Genomic DNA, 17,771 nt, shown 5'->3' with positions numbered 1-17,771 from the left:
AAACTGTACAAAAAGATTGCGCGATTAAAATTTTTCGGACTACTAAGAAACCTGTATATTTACAACTGATATTTTTAAGGTAACCCACAAAAAATTATGCTGTATGAAGTATTTGGTCTAGTCTTTACATTAAAAAAAATGTATTACGATATCTCTCACTAATTTGGCTCTAAAATTCTTCAATTTTTATAGTTTTCATGGGTATTTAGATGCCAATTTTCCCTTAATGGGTTACAGCATATAGCAAAGTTCGATTTTTCGATGAACTGAATTCGGTGAATATAATACACCCAAGGGTGCATAAATCATTACCATGGCTGCTTTATGATGATATATAGTGGTCCTATATATATTAAAAACATATATATGCATAAATATGGAGACATACATATGTATCTATGTATGTATATAAATATCTATAGGGTCTGAGTTCTGTGCGTTTCACTCTTCTGACCAATTTTAAATCTTTTTCAAGTGTAGTACATGCATCTACACATTTATGTACATACATCTGAACAGCTTGCTGTCCTGCTCTGTTCCGTGGAGAACAGAGTCCGTCTCTTTCTGATTTGATTAGGCTTACATAATCAAAACCGGGCTGATACTTTTTTCCAATCATTCTGGATCATAACCATGGCTAAGGATATAAATGACCAATCCTCGTTTAATAGAAACTCGCTTTAATTTTCAGTATTTTTTTGTATTTTTATTTTTTTGTAGACATTTTGTGTTACGACAGATTTTGAAATAAACAACACAACAAAAAAATAACAATAAAATGCGTCCATGAATGTTAAATCGCATTTACCTTTTGTTCTGTTCATTGTTCTTCTTCCGTGTGCTGTTTCTGTTGTTGTTGTTTGTTGCTGTTGCATGCTGACCTGATCTGACGATTAGAATCTAACATGTGCTCAGCTCCTATATACCAATGTGTACCGTACTGTACGTACCGCTTCCCTCCTTACCAATTGGCCATGATGCGCGTAGGGTTCGGGAAGGAGGAAATTACGTTGTGGGTCTTACTGTTACGATCAAACTCTACTTAATCCGCCCCTAGGGGGGCATCCAATAAACTGATAAAATTTACAATTATTTAAACTTACATCCACATAGGGATGGCTATTACTCCATGATTAAAGGAATTTCGTAGCTGCTGTCTGCGGCTGTCTGGTGAATCAATAACTTTACGGCCACAACTGTAGCGCGCTCTACTATCTCTATGTGACTGTGTTTTTATTTTATTTTTTAAAGGGGAAGGAGGTGTGGTGAGCCTGTGTAAGTGTATATATATATATGTATGTGTATATACATATATATATATATATATATATATATATATATTTATATATATATGTATAGGTTTAATCTGCTGCAACGGTATCCCTCGCCTCCTAGTGCCGATCCCGGGAGTCGGAACGGCTGCGACGATCCCTTGAGAAGCTGCGACTGCGTGTCCTTGACCTTCTTGGGGACCTTGATCTGAAATTATATGGATATGAGGAGGGGGGGCACCATAGATGGAGATAGAAAGAGCGGGAAAAAGAGAAAGAGGAAAGAGAGAGAGAGAGAGAGAGAGAAATAAAAATTAATAGTTTTTGTACTGTTGCTGACTGAAAATGAATGTAATAATTAGCAATTCCTTAATATTTAGGTAAAGTTGATAGTTGAGAATGTAGTCTCGATCAAACAACACACACAACTTGAACAGAGTCGGGCTGGGCTGGACTGTGGGTTGAGCTGAGCAGAGCTGAGGTTGAGGTCGAGGTCGAGTTGGAGGTTGAGTTGATCTGATCTGAACGGAGGCAGAGCTGAGCTGAGCGGAGTTGATTGGAGCGGACTGCTGATTGGAGCTGAGCAGAGCTGAGAGCTGGCTTGAGCTTGGTTGAGGTGGTCGAGATTTGAGTTGAGGTGGCAGATTTTGTGGCAGACTTTTGGGCCCCGTTACGAAAGCGTTGGTGGTGGTGTGACTTTACATAAGTAGTTGGTGGTGGTGGTGGTGGTTGGTTGGTTGGTTGGTGGTTGATTGACTGGTTGATTGGTTGGTTGGTTGCTTAGTTGGCTGATTGATTGGTTGGTTGATGATCAGAGCAGACTGAGAAGACTGTAGTTGTAGTTGTAGTTGTAGTAATAGTAGCTGTTGTTGTTGAGTTTTAGTTGAGTTGTACTTGAGTTGTTGTTGTAGTTGTAGTTGTAGTTGTAGTTGTAGGACAGTTGATACGATTCTGATACTGATATTCTGATTTCGATTGATTAAGTGTCTGTGGTTGTGGATTGGTGGTACTGTGGTGGTTTTTTTGTGTTGTTTTTGGTGGTTTTGGTGATGACTGTTCTTTCGTTCTTTTCTTTTCATATATATATATATATATATATATATAGAAAATTTTTTTTTTTTTTGCTTATTTTATCGCCTTCCGGCTGCAGCTGAAGAAGTTGGTCGGAGTTGGATGGAGAAGCAGTAGTGGAAGCAGCATCAGTAGAAGCGGCAACTGTGGAGGAATGATTGGTTGGTGGTGGTAGTGGTGGTGGTGGTGGTGCGCTCCCAAAGAGCTGAAGACGCCGCCATCCGCGATGCTTGAGATGGAGATACGAGACGAGACGAGACCAGACCAGACCAGAGCAGGGCGAGACGAGACGAGCAGAGACGAGTAGAGACGACGACGACGACGAGTAAGTCGAGGGCCTTCTAGCTCCTGGTGTTTGCTTGATTGATTGATTTGATTGCTTGGTTGCCCTGGGTGGTTGTTGCATTGTGGGTGAAGAGGTTTGCTTTGAGTTGATCGGGTTTTTGCATGCACACACATACATATATACAGATATATAGAGCAGACCATTAGCGTGAACAACATTTATCGCAAGACACAAAAAAGAACAGAAACAAAAAAAAAAAAGAACAGGAAACGGAAACAGAAACAGAGACCGAAACCGTACCACAAAAACTATACAAAAAGAAAAAAAAAATAGTTAAATAACAAAATACAGAATAGATCATTTGGTTAATGCTGTTAATACGAGTATTCTAAGACCAAACATTGCATCTTCGCTGCAGTCGTTGTGGTTGCTGGTTTTGGGTTAAGCTGCGCTTCTGCTTGGCGGCCAAGAAAGGTTTCATACTTGCTGCGATTGAAGAGGGGTTGCTTTGCAATGGCATTAGCGTGAAGGCCTCAAGCAGCCCCAAGAGCTTATCGATTTGATTGGATTGGATTCATTCATTGATTTGATTGATTGATCTTTGAGCTTTGAGCAGAGGTGAGCAGAGGAACAGGTGCAATTACTGGGAGGTTGAGTTGGCGCAGTACCAGTACCAACAAGAGCCAGCAACGGGAAGGGGAGCCAATCTCAAAGGAATGTATCGGATCTGATCGGATCGGATCGACTTCCATTGCCGGCTCTCAAATCTTGTTGGTGTTTTCTTTTGATTCTTGTTGCTGTTGTTGTTGAATTTTTGTTGTAATAGTAGAAGTAAATAGTAGTAGTAGTATTAGCTGTTGTAATTGTAGCTGTAGCCTTTGTTGCTGGTAGGCTGCGCTGAAGATGACAAATGATGTGGTGGTTGTTTGGTTGGTTGATTGGCTGATTGATTGGTGATGATGGTGGCTGAGGTTGGGGACAATTCGATCGACTTGAAGCTCTGGAGAGAAGTAGTCGAGGCCTAAGAACGTTGACGTTGGACCAAGTTGCCTGAATGAAGCGTTGCTGGATTCGATTGCATTGGGATGGGGCTTGGATTGGATCGGGTTGAATTGGTGTCTGTATCTGGGTTTCGTTTCGTTTGTGTTTGGTTTTGAGCGTGTGTGTGTGTGTGCTTCTGTACAGAGTTATAATTGGAGTTTGACTTGGATTCGGATGGATTCTCTGGAACAGTTATGGTTAGAGTGTTGCTGGCTTTGTTGCTGTTCTTGTTGTCGCACTTGCTGCTGTGCTGCTTCTGTTTTTAATGTGGTTACAGTTGCACGCGTTTGCTGATTGCTGCAGTCAACAATATTTGATTTGCTTGCAACAGAACATAAATCAGAAGAAACAAAAGAAAACAAAATGAACTATGACTGATGTCTGGTGATGTCGTGGGGGGTTGGGTGGGTGGGTGTGCTGATTTTTGGTTGTCGCTGTTGCTGTTGCAGCCATAGCCATAGCCTCTAGTTGTTGGTTGTTGTTGATGATGGTGTGGACTGGACTGGACTGACTGCACCCAGGTATCCCATCCCATCCCATCCTGTGGGTGGTGGTGGGGGTAGTGGTAGCTGTGTGGTGTGGTGTTTTGTTTTTGTGGTGGTGGTGGAAGGGAGCATGTGTGCATTTAGTGTTGCTGTAATCGTCATTTGTTGCTGTCAACGGAATATATCGAACTTGTTGAAGTAGCAGAAATCGGCAAATATCATACTAAAGCCACACAACTTTCGTTTGCAGTTGGATGTGGTGTATGGTATTGTTGGTGTTCTTGTTGGAGTTGGTGGTGAAATGTGTGTCTGAGGAGGAGCAGGAGCTGTAGTAGTTGTGAGACGTGAACTTGTTCTGGTGGTGGTGGTGGTTGTTGTTGTTGTAGTAGTAGTTCTTGTTGAAGGAAGAGGAGTAGTAGAAGTTCTAGTAGTAGTAGCTGTTGTTGTTGTTCTTATTGTTGTAGTTGTTGTTGTTGTTGTGCTTGTAGTAGTAGAAGACTTGATCCTGCAAAATGATTGTGAAACCACATTAAAACTGGCTCCATTCGTTCCATTTTTCATTGCAAGTTACAAAAACACAACATAATTTTCAAAGTTTTTTCTTTTTGTTTTTGGGTTTTGTTCAACCACTCCCCCTTCCCCTAACCTCTACCCCACCCTCGGCCAGGCCGAGTCTGTGCGATATGAATGTGAAAAGCATAAGAATAGTATGATGCATCGGTGCACAGCGATGCGGATGCGGATGAGGTTAAAAGTTTGCATGCAAAAGAGGCCTAGCATCTGCCTGTGGGCGTAGGAGGACGGGACGTTGACGCTGACGTCACGGCTGCTGACCCTCAGTGTACGACAGTGGCACCTCGGACGACTTGTGCGCAATCGACTGTTCCGTTCCCCACTGTGCAGACGCCGCTGTGCGCGGCGCGCACCAGGCATGGACATGTACATGTAATCAATGTTTCTTTCTTTTTTTTTCTTTTCTTTCTCTTGTGTATGTATACTAAAATCGATTTTTTCGAAACCACACGCACGCACACATGCACGGCCCGATGGCACCATAAATATTCTGCATGCACATCTGCATGCGTGTGTGCGCGCGCTCTGTGTGTGTGTAAGCACCTACACATGTAAACGAACATATTAATAATTTCATAACCTATTGCCGAGACTCACCTATATCGTCCACCGCCGTCCCCAGCACGGGCACCACCGCCGCCGCCGCCCCCACTACCGCTTCGGGCGCCACGACGCGGTCCACCGCCACCTCCTCCGCCGCCACCACCACCGCCGCCGCCACCGCCTCGTCCTTCGCGTGACCGACCAGAAGACATTTCCACGCGAATGCGTGTGCCACAGCAACGGGTTCCGTCCAGGCCACGGGTTGCATCCTCTGCATCACGACGGTCCTCAAACTCCACAAATGCAAAGCCTGGCGGGTTGCGGGCCACCCAAACGTTGCGCAAGGGTCCATACTTGCTGAACGCATTCTCAATCTCGTATTTGGAGGCAGATGAGCCCAGGTTTCCCACGTAGACTTTGCAGGCCAGGTCCCATTCCCGGTATCGTGGCATTTTCGCGATGTGTGTTAGTGGGTTTATTCCGGTTTGTAAATACTTAATGCTTCTACTTTTTTTTTTTAAATCACTTGCAATTGCGTTGCTGAAAATTTTTGATTTCCAGCACTCGAAAGACACGCCCAGCCACCCAGCAGAAAATTTTTGATTGTATTGAAAAAAAAGATGGCTGCCGGATTAGCACCCTCTGAAATATACCAAAATATACCTAGATATACCGCGTCACTTTAAAAATATACTACAAATACACTGACGAATTTTCTTCTTCCTCCTTCTGCTGCTGCTGTTTCCTCTTATCTGCTATGTTGGCCTCCACCGTGCAAGGGTTGCGTACCTTTGTGCAGTAGTTTTCCGGCGGTCGATGCTATTTTTATTTCGGTTTCTGCGTAAATTTCCACCTGCGAAAATACCAAAATATACTGAATCGTTGCGACAATATACCGTAAATATACCGATGAAAAAACTTAGCCCACTTAAGCCCCCTTTATTGAAACTGGGTAACAACTTAAATCAAACCGCGGAAAATAATACTGTTTGCAAATTCTTCTTGTAGATAGGACCTGCTTATATTTATTAAAATAAATAGCCGATGTAGATCCATGGTAACTTTTCTAGGGTTGACCGCTTTTGCTTAAACCTTATTTTATAAACAATCCAATAGAGATGAGAACTGATGAGATAAAGTTAACTAGTCTAGTAGGAAATTGATGTTTTAATCGGATACAATTAGGAGTTCAGACCGTCAGGTATTAGCTAGCTAGTTATATTCCACGCAATATCCAAAACGAGGAATATGATGCAACTTGAATACAAAAAATTCGTCAGTACATTTACGGTTTGTTTTGAAATATATGACATAGTTCTGGTATATTTCTGAGGGTCAGACCGTATGTCATATCGATAAGGTCACATTGCACTGCTGTCCCTACTATATATTCAATTCAATTCCCCTTGAATAACTAATTATTGAGAAAACTTCAATTAAACATAACAAAAGAACATGGATAAAACGCCGGAAAGAATTGCTTTGAGTGAGCTGGACAAGGAGCAGATGAAGACGGTGAGTGCAAAGGCATTATTCGCGCCTGATTTCCGCAACATCATTCCCAACGTGATGCAATGCAGCCGATGGTCTATACACATTGTGGAAAAATTCACTAACCTAACCGCTGATCCACCCATGTAGTTCTCCGACTTTCTGTTGTCCTACAACCGTCTATCCGAGATGTGCTTCACAGACTGCGTTCGCGACTTCACATCCCGTGACGTAAAGGATAGCGAGGTAAGTCAGATGAGATGAGATTCGCTCAGTCAATTGACCAGTATCCATCCGGCATTTGTGTTTTTTGCAGAAGACATGCTCGCTGAACTGTATGGAAAAGTACCTGAAGATGAACCAGCGGGTGTCACAGCGCTTCCAGGAATTCCAAATGCTTGCCAACGAGAATGCTTTGGCCATGGAGAAAAAGCTTCGGAAATAAAACTAGAGATATTACTTTTAGACGAAAAGAAACACAATGGACACACACCAATAATTATAGAAATGAATGCATTTTTGATGCATTTGTGACCAAAAATAAAGAGATGACAACTAAAGAACCAAAGAACAAACAGCTAAGCGCCCTAAATTGTTGTAATATTCGATGGATCAGTGTGCTTTATTGTTGATTTATTTACGGGCTAGAGATCTCGTTTAAAAAAAGACACAAATGTGATTATTTAAGGGTAATCTGTTCGGATCAATCGTTTGGTTGGCTCGCCTTTTGTGAGTTTCCACAGCGACCGGAACCGAACCTTTTAGCAGTTCAGCCTCATGACGTATTTTACAATAGGGGAGCGGATCCGCAGCTGCTTATGTGCTAAATGCCTAAAACTACGTTTAAGTATCGTTAAGACAGTGCCATAGGCTCGTCTTCTGTCGGGATGAGATGATCATGCTCCCCGCTTTGGGCACAGACACGACACGGACACGGAGCTCAATCATTGACTACGGCGATCTGTTCTCTAAATTAGGCTTAATTTATAAAAGCCCTCGCCTTCGGCTTGCTATTCAATACTAAGGGTTATGCGCGGTTCGGTTCGCCTTATGCATGCTTATGCTTTCTTCAGGGTGCGAATTGGTGCGGGCTGGACTGGTATGCCAGCGGCTAGCACTGTTCTTGCTCAGATTCAGTGACTCGTGGTGGGCGCCTCTGCGGGAAAGCCCTCGGCCTCATTAATCAATGCATACTCCAGGATGACGCGTCCCTCTTTGTATCTAAAGCGAGAGGAGCGGAGTGAAGGAGCTAGGGTGCGGATCTTATCAGTGCGATCGGGATACTCACTTTTGGGACTCTTCGGTGGCGAACTCGTACATCCAGCCCAGTTTGGCACCGCAGTTCTTGCACATGACGTCGCGCACCATGTGCCGCCCGGTGAGCATGACACGCTCCTGGATGTTGCTGAAGGTCAGGTTGACCACGCGTTTGAACAGGTATGCACGGCCTGTGGGAGCGATGAGATATAATAATAATGCAGTTCCAGCTGCCATCCGTTGCATAACTCCTCGATGGGTTATGGAGGGATGTGCCTTACCCGTCGCTCCAGTGAATCTCGTGCTGATCAGTTGGCTGCGGTTGGTCAGGTTTGTGTGGCACTGGGCGCAGTTGAATAGCTTCAGGCCTCCCAGGTGCTCCAGAAATACGCGTCCCATTTCTCTCTCACTCTTTCCCCCAGTGCGCTAGTGTGTGTATGCTAGAGATTGGTGTGATTGCGGCCGTGTTTGTGTGTAGCAGCGTTCCTTTGTTTGCCTTGGAATCTAGGCGGAAAAATGGTTAAAGTGCTATTCCCAGACGCTATGACAGTGCGCGATGCAATCGTTGTAATGCTTATCTGCTGTGCTTTTGTTTTGGAGTACATTAATTGCCTTACTTTGCACAACAAAAAGCTACACATACATACATACTTATGATATGTACATACATACCTCACCCCAGCTGTTGGGTGGACTCTTGACTGCGATCGCTCAGCAGTGGACACCCAGGAGACGGACGATTACAGATTTAACAACTGATGTGGGGGGCGGGTTCAAGGCAGCTACTGACAATCACCGATTAAGATTCACAACTTGTTTATTGCGACGCTTGCAAAAAAAATAAAACAAAACGCAATGGAATGCTTTCTAGAGTTGTCGCTATATTCTACTATCGATATCAGTATCGAATGAGCCATCGATATAATAAAGCATCAAGTAAATATTTACTTGCTACTACGATTATTTTAGGTGAATATAATGATTTATAACGATATCTCCATTAAGAATATATATAGTTTCGAGACATTTTAGCTGCGTTTTGAGTTACAGTGACATTGTACGTATCGGTTGATGGGTCGATAACATGTCCAGCCCTGGTTGAACAGCTGCTACTACACGTGATTGTTGTTGGCCTGTTTTTCTGGCCTTTTGGCCTTTTAAAAGTCAAGTCTATTAAATATTTAGGAAAATCATGTACAAAACGGTTTAAATTAGGTTTAGAATAAATTAAACATCAACAGTGCAACCTTTGGACCGACCTGTGGCTGCAACGCACTGCATTGGCGACCATGTAAATTTCGTTTCAACCCAACCGACCCGTGAAACCGTATTCTGTTACGTCCACACTCCTCCAAACTATTCGCACATTACAAACAAACAATATGCAATCCCTTCGCTGCCAGGCCCGGATCCTCTTCTCAACGGCGGCGAGCAGCGGGCGCCTGATCAGACTGAACCTCTTGCGGAATGTTGCCACCGACAGTGGCACTGGCACCGGCTCTGGCACTGGGTCCGGCTCCGGCTTCCGCTCTCGCGCCAAACTAATGCAGAAGCTGCGTGAGTGGCACGCCAGAGCGTTCAGTAATAGGTTCCTGCTGTTCACCAACGTGGGCATCTCGCTGACGCTCAGCTGCCTCGGCGATGTGATGGAGCAACACCTGGAGATCTACAGTGGGGAGATCGAACGGTTTGACAGCCTGCGCACCAGCCACATGGCCACCAGCGGTGTCACCGTGGGCATCATCTGCCACTTCTGGTACAAGATGCTAGACAAGCGGATGCCCGGCCGCAGCATGCGCGTGGTGGCCAAGAAAATTGTGCTCGACCAGCTGATCTGTTCGCCCGTCTACATCAGCGTCTTCTTTGTCACCCTAGGACTACTCGAGCAGAAGGACAAGCACGAGGTGTGGGATGAGATCAAGGACAAGGCCTGGAAGTTGTACGCGGCCGAGTGGACAGTGTGGCCGGCGGCGCAGTTCATAAACTTCTACTGGATACCCACCCACTACCGCATCTTCTACGACAACATCATCAGCCTCGGCTACGACGTGCTCACGTCGAAGGTGAAGCACACAAAGTCGCACATCAAAAAAATTCCCTAACAGGCACTGTCTGCGAGCGCCCCTACCTCAGCAAACGAAGCATTGTATTGTAACTATTTATTTCGAAAACCTTGTAAATACAGACGAGTCTATGTACGGTACACTCGGCCACGCCAAAGATTTTGTTGATCTATGTATCTATGTATCTATGTATGTCTGAAGTAAGTGCACCCCGATGCGGGCCATGTAGGAAAGCCTCGTGCGGGCTGAAGACTGATTAATCTGGCGTCGAACCAACCAGTTTGATCCACATGTTCATGTGGTTTATATGCATACACATAAGTACGGGGACTGTGCAATTAGATCTCGGCGGATGTAATGCGTGAATGCTTGGTGAATGGCTGTCCGAACCGGTTCAAATCACTAGCGTAACCGAATACCGATCTGCCATATGTCAGTAACTGCAATGGACTTTCGGGTACAATGACCAATGGAGCTGAAACTGGAGTACTATATAGAGCAGGATCTGTGCCAGTGGGAAGCCCTTCAGCCTTCAGATCCCAACGCGATGACGCACATCGATCTCAGTGGATGGCGATAAGAGACCCTCTAGCAACAGTCCCAAACACGCGATGCCAGGCCCACCTCCTCAGCTTCCCCATTGCCCTCCTTCTCCTTCTCCTTCCGCACATGCTTCCCCCTGACATTACCCAATAGATTGATAAGCTTTGGTTGCCAGCGACTTTAAAAATAAATCACGAAACCCATCCCATTAACCGATAGGAGGCTGATTATGGACGAGAATGTACGAAGCATACAAAAATATACCTACCTACCATGTACTATGTATAGATCAATAGCTGAACGAGTATTTTGCAATTAAAAAATTCCTTGGTATCAATTATGGGATGAGAACATCATCCTTTAAAAAGTCCTTTGACGCTCTCTCCCTGCTCAACATAAATACATACATACATATGTACATTTTCTCCTCATATCCATAGCCATTAATGGAACGAACAGCCGTCAAACCTTATCACTTTCAGAGTTCGCTTTTTTTTTGTTTTTTTATTTCGAAAGCGTTTAATTAGAATCGTGCTTGACATTGATAATGAAAGTTCCCAAATTATAAAAAATAAGCGAGAGACTCGTAATTAAATGCCATTTGATGGGTCTCACAAATCGAAGTTTCTTTGAGGCTACTCGAAAGTAAATGGCGAACTGTTTCGCCTTTGTCTGGTCTCTGGTTTGGCATCAATTTGAATGTATTTGCGTTCAATTTATTTGGAGCTTTCTTGTTGTATTGTTTTTTGCATTTATTTATGTATTTTGATTTGGATTTGTGTCTGATCAGAGACCAGTTTGGGGGCCTTTTCCAGACATTTGTTGTATACATATGTACATATATTGTCGACGAGTTTCGGCGAGCAGCCAGGTAGCAACAGAATGTCGTTAGAAATATGTATTCCGATTGGGCTGAGATAGGTATCTCGGTCAGAATGTACATACATACACATGTGTACGTACATATGGTATAAATATATTAAATCATATCAGGGACCATATTATAGGCAATACCCTAATTTTGTATTGCTTTAAATTTTTGTTTGGGTAAAGAATTTTTAAAACATTCATCGATATATCGTACATTAGTGATATAACAATCTATAGAACAAACAGACTATTGTTTTATCGCTCTTGTCAAAAGATATACATGCATACATACATAAATATGTTATGTACATACATATATGAACATATAATGGTGATAGTTATTATAAGGGAAAAGAATTAGTTATAATTATGATCCAAGATGGATCTTTACTTCACATGTACATATATATGCACATGCAAACACACATACCTACGTGTGTGTTAGTTTTTACATAAATAGACTTCCCATCTAGACCCATCTGGTTATTCCCCCCCCTCGTTTTCCCAGCAAAGACACTATTTACCCATTAAGAACAGATATATGTATGAATGTATGTAGCATATCTGCTGACGCACTGCGTCACCTGTCATGTGTGTGTGTGTGAGATAATCCACAGTCATCGGCCAGCGCTTGCGGATTGGTCAGATTTCAGGGCTCGTCTCGCAATTCCGGCCAAAAGATGTGTACAAGTGTACGTTTATTATATAAGACAAGACTGATAGAGCAGAGAAGAATGTGGTAAGCCGCAGGCGGTGCCGAAGAGCGCGACACACGCGCAGCATAGAGACAGCCAAAATGTTTGCAAAAAGAGCCAAAGAGTCGCGCGCCGGCGGGCAAAGAGCGCGTATAATGTAGGCAGCCAGATTCGAACAGGTGCCACTCACACACGCACAGTGGCGAGTGTGCATGTGTGTGTGTACGATACAAAGTATTTCATTTGGACACTTGCTGTCTGTCTGTCGCTGTGTCGCCCTGTCGGTCTGTCTGTCTTTCTGCCTCTGTTTTCTGACTGATTGACTTGCCAACTAGACACATATTTGTTCGTCTTATTTCTCGTATTTCTTTGTGTGCCGTTTTTTTTTTGTCGTTTTGCCGAATCAAGTTTTGCGTTTTCGACCCGGCCACGCGCAGGTAAATTGCGAGCTCCTATGTAAATGGTGGGTGATCGTCTCCATGTGTGTGTGTGTGTGTGTGTGTGTGTGTGTGTGTGTGTGTGTGTAACCATTTAGCATTTAGCATAGATTCTAACGAAAAAACGATAAACAACTGATCAACTAGCTGATGCTCATCGATGGTTGGCTCACCCAAAAGTATGCTAGCTGCAGGGCAAAGTATAAGATCAGATTTCCACTCAAGTATTTCCATTCCACCCTTAAACATGCCCACCCCCCTATGTAGACGGGCCCTCGCCCCCTCTCTCGCTCTGGTTGGCCTTATACGCTCTCTCATACCCTGCCAGTATCGAATGGTAGCAAAAGTTGAGAATTTCAACAGTTAACATACAGTTAACACTTTTCCCAATAGCAAAGCACAAACTTTATATAAATCCAGTACACAGTGCAGTACAATCAGAAGAATCTTCTATCCCAGAGATCATATTTTTGTGTATTCCTCAACATCTTTAACATATGTGGGCATTTCATAGTTGAATAATACGAAAGGAAGCCCTATGTATATTCACCAGAAAAATCACAACAATCGAATGTAAGGTCTTAAAGACCTTTTATTTCTTTTCCTGTTTTCCTTTCTTGTTTTCCTTTTGCTATAAATCCGCGAAGGCATCTATCATTACGTTACCAGATTCCGTGGTAATAAAAGGTTGGATAGTTCAATATTTTCTTATGGGATACTTCAATACTTCAATACTTTCTTATGGGAGGTAATAGTAAAGGAAAACATGACCATACAAAAATTGTTGGTTAAGTTAATATGTTTTTAGATCCAAGCTAATGAAAATATATGTCAATTGGTTAAATTCAATAAATTCAGAAAATACTCTCTGCACAAAGGTACATACATACATACATACAATGGAAATCGGACCTTTCGGCGGACCTTTGTACTTATCGGGTGAGTCGGGTGTACGAATAATTGTTGATCTGAGTGTATACAACAAAGCACAAACATTCTCGTACATTACTTTTTCAGGTCTTGTTCTTCTTTTGAGCGCCCCACGTGTCATTGACTCTCCATAGGAATATAGTGGGTATTTTGTCGGTTCCATTAAATTTGGGATTTTTTTCTATGGACCTCTACCGATGGCCGCACGCGATCTGGACACGAGATCAGGCACCGCTCATAAAGAGCGATCGTTAAAAATATCGTAAAACGTTATGATCCTCCAACTTGCTCTCTCTCTCTCTCTCTCTCTCTCTCGCTCTATCTATCTATCCACTGCTTGCGAATCTGTGTACATACTACATATACCCCCACGACTATCCCTAACCTTGAAAAGAATTCCCGAAAAGAATCAATTAGAGAGATAGTATCAACGCAGCTGGTAAACACCGACAAAAAATACGATTGTTTTATTTTCTCCATTTTGTTCTGTTTTCATAAGTGCTATATTTGAATGCCAAAGATCGACAGTGAAAATTGGAGGCTACCATGGGTACGGGGGAGTTGGCAGGCATGTGGCAGGGCGGGACAAGACCTTGAGCAGTAAAAAATGTGCGAGTATATAGATTGTGGATTGTGGGATGAGAGCGAGGAGAGCAGGGGAGCACCGACAGCCGAACAAGAAAATAAAGAAAGCTCTCGCGTAAGCAAATAAATCACTTAGCTCCACCGCCCACGATTCTTGGCCATAATAAACATCCATCGCATATATGTATATATGTACATATGTATATTTATATTGTACCAATGTTAAAGTTATCCCAGTAGACGGGATAGTACGTGTATTAGAGCAGATCTTTAAAGGAATAAATCAAGTTCAGGGTAAGGTTCATGTCGTTTCTTGTAGGAGAACCGCAAATAATTTCCATTGAATTTATACCGATCCAATGGATTCATTCACATGATCAAGCGACTCATAAATTTCCTATAACTGTCTGAATAAATTCGGAAAATAAGTAGAAAAAGCCAGAGCATATATGTACATATGTATCCTATATGTATCCTATATACACAGGATATATGTACATATATACGTGCCCATATCCGCACTGAAAATGACTTGCGGATTCCCAACCCAATGATGGTCTGCTGACTAAAGTGCTATCTACATTATTTTTTGCTTCTTGAATGATTTGTCACCGGGTGCGTGGTGTGGTGTGGTGTGGTGTGGTGTCGTGTGGTGCAGGGGATGGGGCAGGAGATGGGGCTTCTGCGATAAAGCCGCATTCATCAACCCAGCTAGCCGATCGGGATCATGTGGTGCTCTGTATCTGTCTTTGTATCTGTGCTTGGGACAGTTTTATCTCTCCGCACTCCCTGACAGCCAAAGCTCCGGAAACGTGTATCTTGTGATCGCGGGGACCGACGGAAGGCGGGGACCGGGGAAAACAGTGGGCGTGGAGGTGATAACTGAGCATGAGTGGTTCTTTCTTTCGTTTTTGGGGAGGGCGTGTGCCAGGGCCTTGCGTCAGAGGATTGATAAGGCGCAAAAAAAAAAAAAGAGCCAGATGATCAGTTGATCAGTTTTTTAAGCGGCAGCAAATACCTTTAACTGCCTATATCGTAGCCATATCATACGATTGATACTGCGTCGTCCGTAAAACCCTATAGCCCCCTAGCATTACGAACAAAGCGATATTTGAATTTGTGAATCGCATTGAATTGGATCACTCGGGACTCGAGAGTCGGGCGGAAGGGGCAGCGCATGCCTAAGCGGGGTGCCGCAGTTCCAATTGCCTCGACATAGTTGGCTCTTGGCTGCGATTAAAGTAGCTCGATCTCCGCTGAACCCCAATCCGATTTTACGTCATTGTACATATGCACCACCACCGCCACCACCCTCCGCCACCATCTCACCCTGCTGCTGCCACCGTTTCGTGCCCATCAAGTGCGTAATTTGCAAATTCGATTTCGTTTTCGAATTAGCAAGAGCTCAAGCCCAATTTTGGGTTAACAACAGCAAGGTGATACATTTCCGGTGAAAACATAGTGAATATTTTTACAGAACGAAACAAAAACAACCAGAGAAAGAGATACTCCTACGATGATTCGACAAGATAGAAAAGATATACACTCGAACTTCCTAGTTTGCATTGTAATGATTGAAATAGGAAGTACGAATTATACCAATCAAATGGCAGTGTGCATATCTCTAGGTGTGTGGGCAATAGATTTTATTCAGGGATGAATTTGCACGTAATATCTGTTTGGGATAGGTTTGTATCAGGGCTCGCCACGCATACATTCCAGTGCAGGCAAACCACTTTCCTAACCTACGCAGTGTGCATAGGATGCTGCTGACCTCTGGGTTCCCTTTTTGCCTCTTCAAGAATCCAATACACTCTGGGGCTATACGGGTATACTCGTATATGCAAATGAGATCGAGTCCGAATGCTGTGCTTCTCCGATGACGCGTTTGGTTATCAAGGTAAGGAAAACGGATCGAAAATAAGTCATCAAAACAATAAAAAAATGATTGTAAAGATTCAGGGGAAAAAACATGTCAGTCGATGCGAGTGGGGAAGGGCAGTGGGGGGAGGTTAAGGCAGCATATTACGCATACGCCTCATGTGGCGACGTTGAATATATGTACATATGTATGTACATATATGTATATCTATACACACATACATGAGAAAAGTGGGCCCGTTTGAAGCGAACGCGCCTCCAAAAAACACTCACTCATGTACACACACACACACACACACATGCAGATAGTGAGATATTGTATACATACACGGACACACCCCCCCATACGTACGTACGTATGGTATGTACAGTCATTCACACAAATGTGGGCGTCCTTGATCATGCCTTCGAATGTAAGCAGTGTAAGCAGTTCAGTGACTTTTGCTCTCGATGTGCGGTGCACTCGTTAATCGTTCCCGTCTATCGGATAACCTGCGCCTCCCATTCCCATTCCCGTTACACTTTCGCTCAGTGCACGTTTATTGTTTGTTTATCTTTCAGTTACGTCGGAATATACATACATACGCATGCACGTGGGAATCGTTTATCAAGTTGTTTTCGTGCAAATTTGTTGATCTTCGCCTTAACATATTATTAATAACAATAACACCCCATACTAAAGAACGACAAAGATAGGGCGAGAGAATGCTAGAGCGAAAGGAAAAGGAAAAGGAAAAGGAAAGAAGCCAGTCGAAGGTCAGCCACAGCCACTGTGACCCACTAAGGAGATGGACAGACGGAGAGAGAGCTATCTCAGAGCTAACCCACAGACACACATTACAACAGGGCAGGGTCAGTGCGAGTGCGAGGGACAGAGACAGAGACAGAGACAAAGACAGAGACACAGTCTGTCCAGTACATTGACATTGAAATTATTCGTATTTGTATCGCGCGATAGGCATGAAGCGATGAAGACGATGAGGACAACGATAATTTATTTGTTTATCAACCAGCAGCAGCAGCAGCAGCAGCGCAGCAGCAGCGCAGCAGCAGCGCAGCAGCCAAAGAGAAACAAACACAGAAAGAGACACGTACAGAGAGCGCCATGTAATGCTTGCTCTTAGCGCACTGCTGTAAGCTATGCTCTCTGCTCTCTTAAGTTACACCCAAAGCACATGGCAGTGGGCAGCATAAAAGCTATGATCATGATGTTCTCGATTTAGATATTGCATCAGCCAGGATTCAAATTGGTGTCTGCTCTAGGTATGTACATATGTAACCTTTCACGAGTGTGTTTTTTGCACAATCTGTTGCTTGGAAAACAACACAAAACGGGGAACGAACGTGCCTTATCAGTTTGGGAAACTACAAATACAAAAAACAAAGCGAAATGTGCACATCATGTTGTTCGGCTGAGTGGAAAAACAATTTTCCTTCATATATTTCCCAAAATAATTTTTTTCGCACAATAAAAGGAGAAACGCGACAAAAAAAAAGAAAAAAAAACGGAGCTGCTCCTTAGCCAGGTAGTAGGAGAGGAAGAGGCGATAACATGTGTGCGTCATTTAGACAGCGATTTTCCATACCACCACGATCTCGATCATTTCCGTAGCTTTCCTAGGGCAAACGGGCGCAGATAGTGGTAGCAGTAAAGAAACTGAACTTAATGAACGATTTCATTACTGGCGGAGCATTATCTATGTATGTGTTTTACTGGAAAAACCCCCATGGAACATACATATGTAGGAA

The 17,771-nt window shown here is 43.5% G+C and overlaps 4 protein-coding genes across 4 annotated transcripts; 2 read left to right on the top strand and 2 right to left on the bottom strand.

The window, feature by feature from the left end:
- Window positions 1–1,391: 1,391 nt before the first annotated feature.
- Window positions 1,392–5,847, bottom strand: LOC6600067 (RNA-binding protein 1). Its single transcript, XM_026989316.1, has 2 exons — window positions 5,325–5,847; window positions 1,392–1,479 (listed from the first exon to the last, which is right to left on the bottom strand). The coding sequence occupies exons 1-2, from the start codon at window positions 5,720–5,722 to the stop codon at window positions 1,392–1,394; spliced, it is 486 nt and encodes a 161-aa protein (XP_026845117.1). The 5' UTR covers window positions 5,723–5,847.
- Window positions 5,848–6,681: 834 nt separating this feature from the next.
- LOC6600069 (mitochondrial import inner membrane translocase subunit Tim9) lies at window positions 6,682–7,336 on the top strand. The gene is made up of 3 exons (XM_002025157.2): window positions 6,682–6,785; window positions 6,912–7,007; window positions 7,078–7,336. The coding sequence occupies exons 1-3, from the start codon at window positions 6,726–6,728 to the stop codon at window positions 7,204–7,206; spliced, it is 285 nt and encodes a 94-aa protein (XP_002025193.1). The 5' UTR covers window positions 6,682–6,725; the 3' UTR covers window positions 7,207–7,336.
- A 28-nt stretch (window positions 7,337–7,364) lies between these two features.
- On the bottom strand, window positions 7,365–8,857 carry LOC6600070 (protein yippee). The gene is made up of 4 exons (XM_002025158.2): window positions 8,691–8,857; window positions 8,300–8,522; window positions 8,050–8,209; window positions 7,365–7,982 (listed from the first exon to the last, which is right to left on the bottom strand). Exons 2-4 carry the CDS (start codon window positions 8,415–8,417, stop codon window positions 7,895–7,897), a joined length of 366 nt encoding a protein of 121 aa, XP_002025194.1. The 5' UTR covers window positions 8,418–8,522; window positions 8,691–8,857; the 3' UTR covers window positions 7,365–7,894.
- A 344-nt stretch (window positions 8,858–9,201) lies between these two features.
- Window positions 9,202–10,240, top strand: LOC6600071 (mpv17-like protein 2). The gene has a single exon (XM_002025159.2). The coding sequence runs from the start codon at window positions 9,401–9,403 to the stop codon at window positions 10,118–10,120; it is 720 nt and encodes a 239-aa protein (XP_002025195.1). The 5' UTR covers window positions 9,202–9,400; the 3' UTR covers window positions 10,121–10,240.
- The last annotated feature ends 7,531 nt before the right edge of the window (window positions 10,241–17,771 follow it).

Source organism: Drosophila persimilis, unplaced genomic scaffold (genome assembly GCF_003286085.1).
Source record: "Drosophila persimilis strain 14011-0111.01,24,50 unplaced genomic scaffold, DperRS2 tig00000232-arrow-arrow-pilon, whole genome shotgun sequence".
In the NCBI taxonomy this organism is placed as follows: Eukaryota; Metazoa; Arthropoda; class Insecta; order Diptera; family Drosophilidae; genus Drosophila; species Drosophila persimilis.
Note: the sequence above shows the minus strand (reverse complement) of the source record. Positions and strands in the feature narration are given on the sequence as shown.

Bases quoted from the DNA above. Each gene is read 5' to 3' on its own strand.
- LOC6600067 (XM_026989316.1), bottom strand. From the start codon at position 5,722: ATGCCACGATACCGGGAATGGGACCTGGCCTGCAAAGTCTACGTGGGA. The intron at 1,480-5,324 runs GTGAGTCTCGGC...ATATAATTTCAG, and splicing joins GACGGCGGTGGACGATATAG to ATCAAGGTCCCCAAGAAGGT.
- LOC6600069 (XM_002025157.2), top strand. From the start codon at position 6,726: ATGGATAAAACGCCGGAAAGAATTGCTTTGAGTGAGCTGGACAAGGAG. The intron at 6,786-6,911 runs GTGAGTGCAAAG...CCACCCATGTAG, and splicing joins ACAAGGAGCAGATGAAGACG to TTCTCCGACTTTCTGTTGTC. The intron at 7,008-7,077 runs GTAAGTCAGATG...TGTTTTTTGCAG, and splicing joins GTGACGTAAAGGATAGCGAG to AAGACATGCTCGCTGAACTG.
- LOC6600070 (XM_002025158.2), bottom strand. From the start codon at position 8,417: ATGGGACGCGTATTTCTGGAGCACCTGGGAGGCCTGAAGCTATTCAAC. The intron at 8,210-8,299 runs GTAAGGCACATC...TCGCTCCCACAG, and splicing joins GAGATTCACTGGAGCGACGG to GCCGTGCATACCTGTTCAAA. The intron at 7,983-8,049 runs GTGAGTATCCCG...CTCTCGCTTTAG, and splicing joins GCCACCGAAGAGTCCCAAAA to ATACAAAGAGGGACGCGTCA.
- LOC6600071 (XM_002025159.2), top strand. From the start codon at position 9,401: ATGCAATCCCTTCGCTGCCAGGCCCGGATCCTCTTCTCAACGGCGGCG.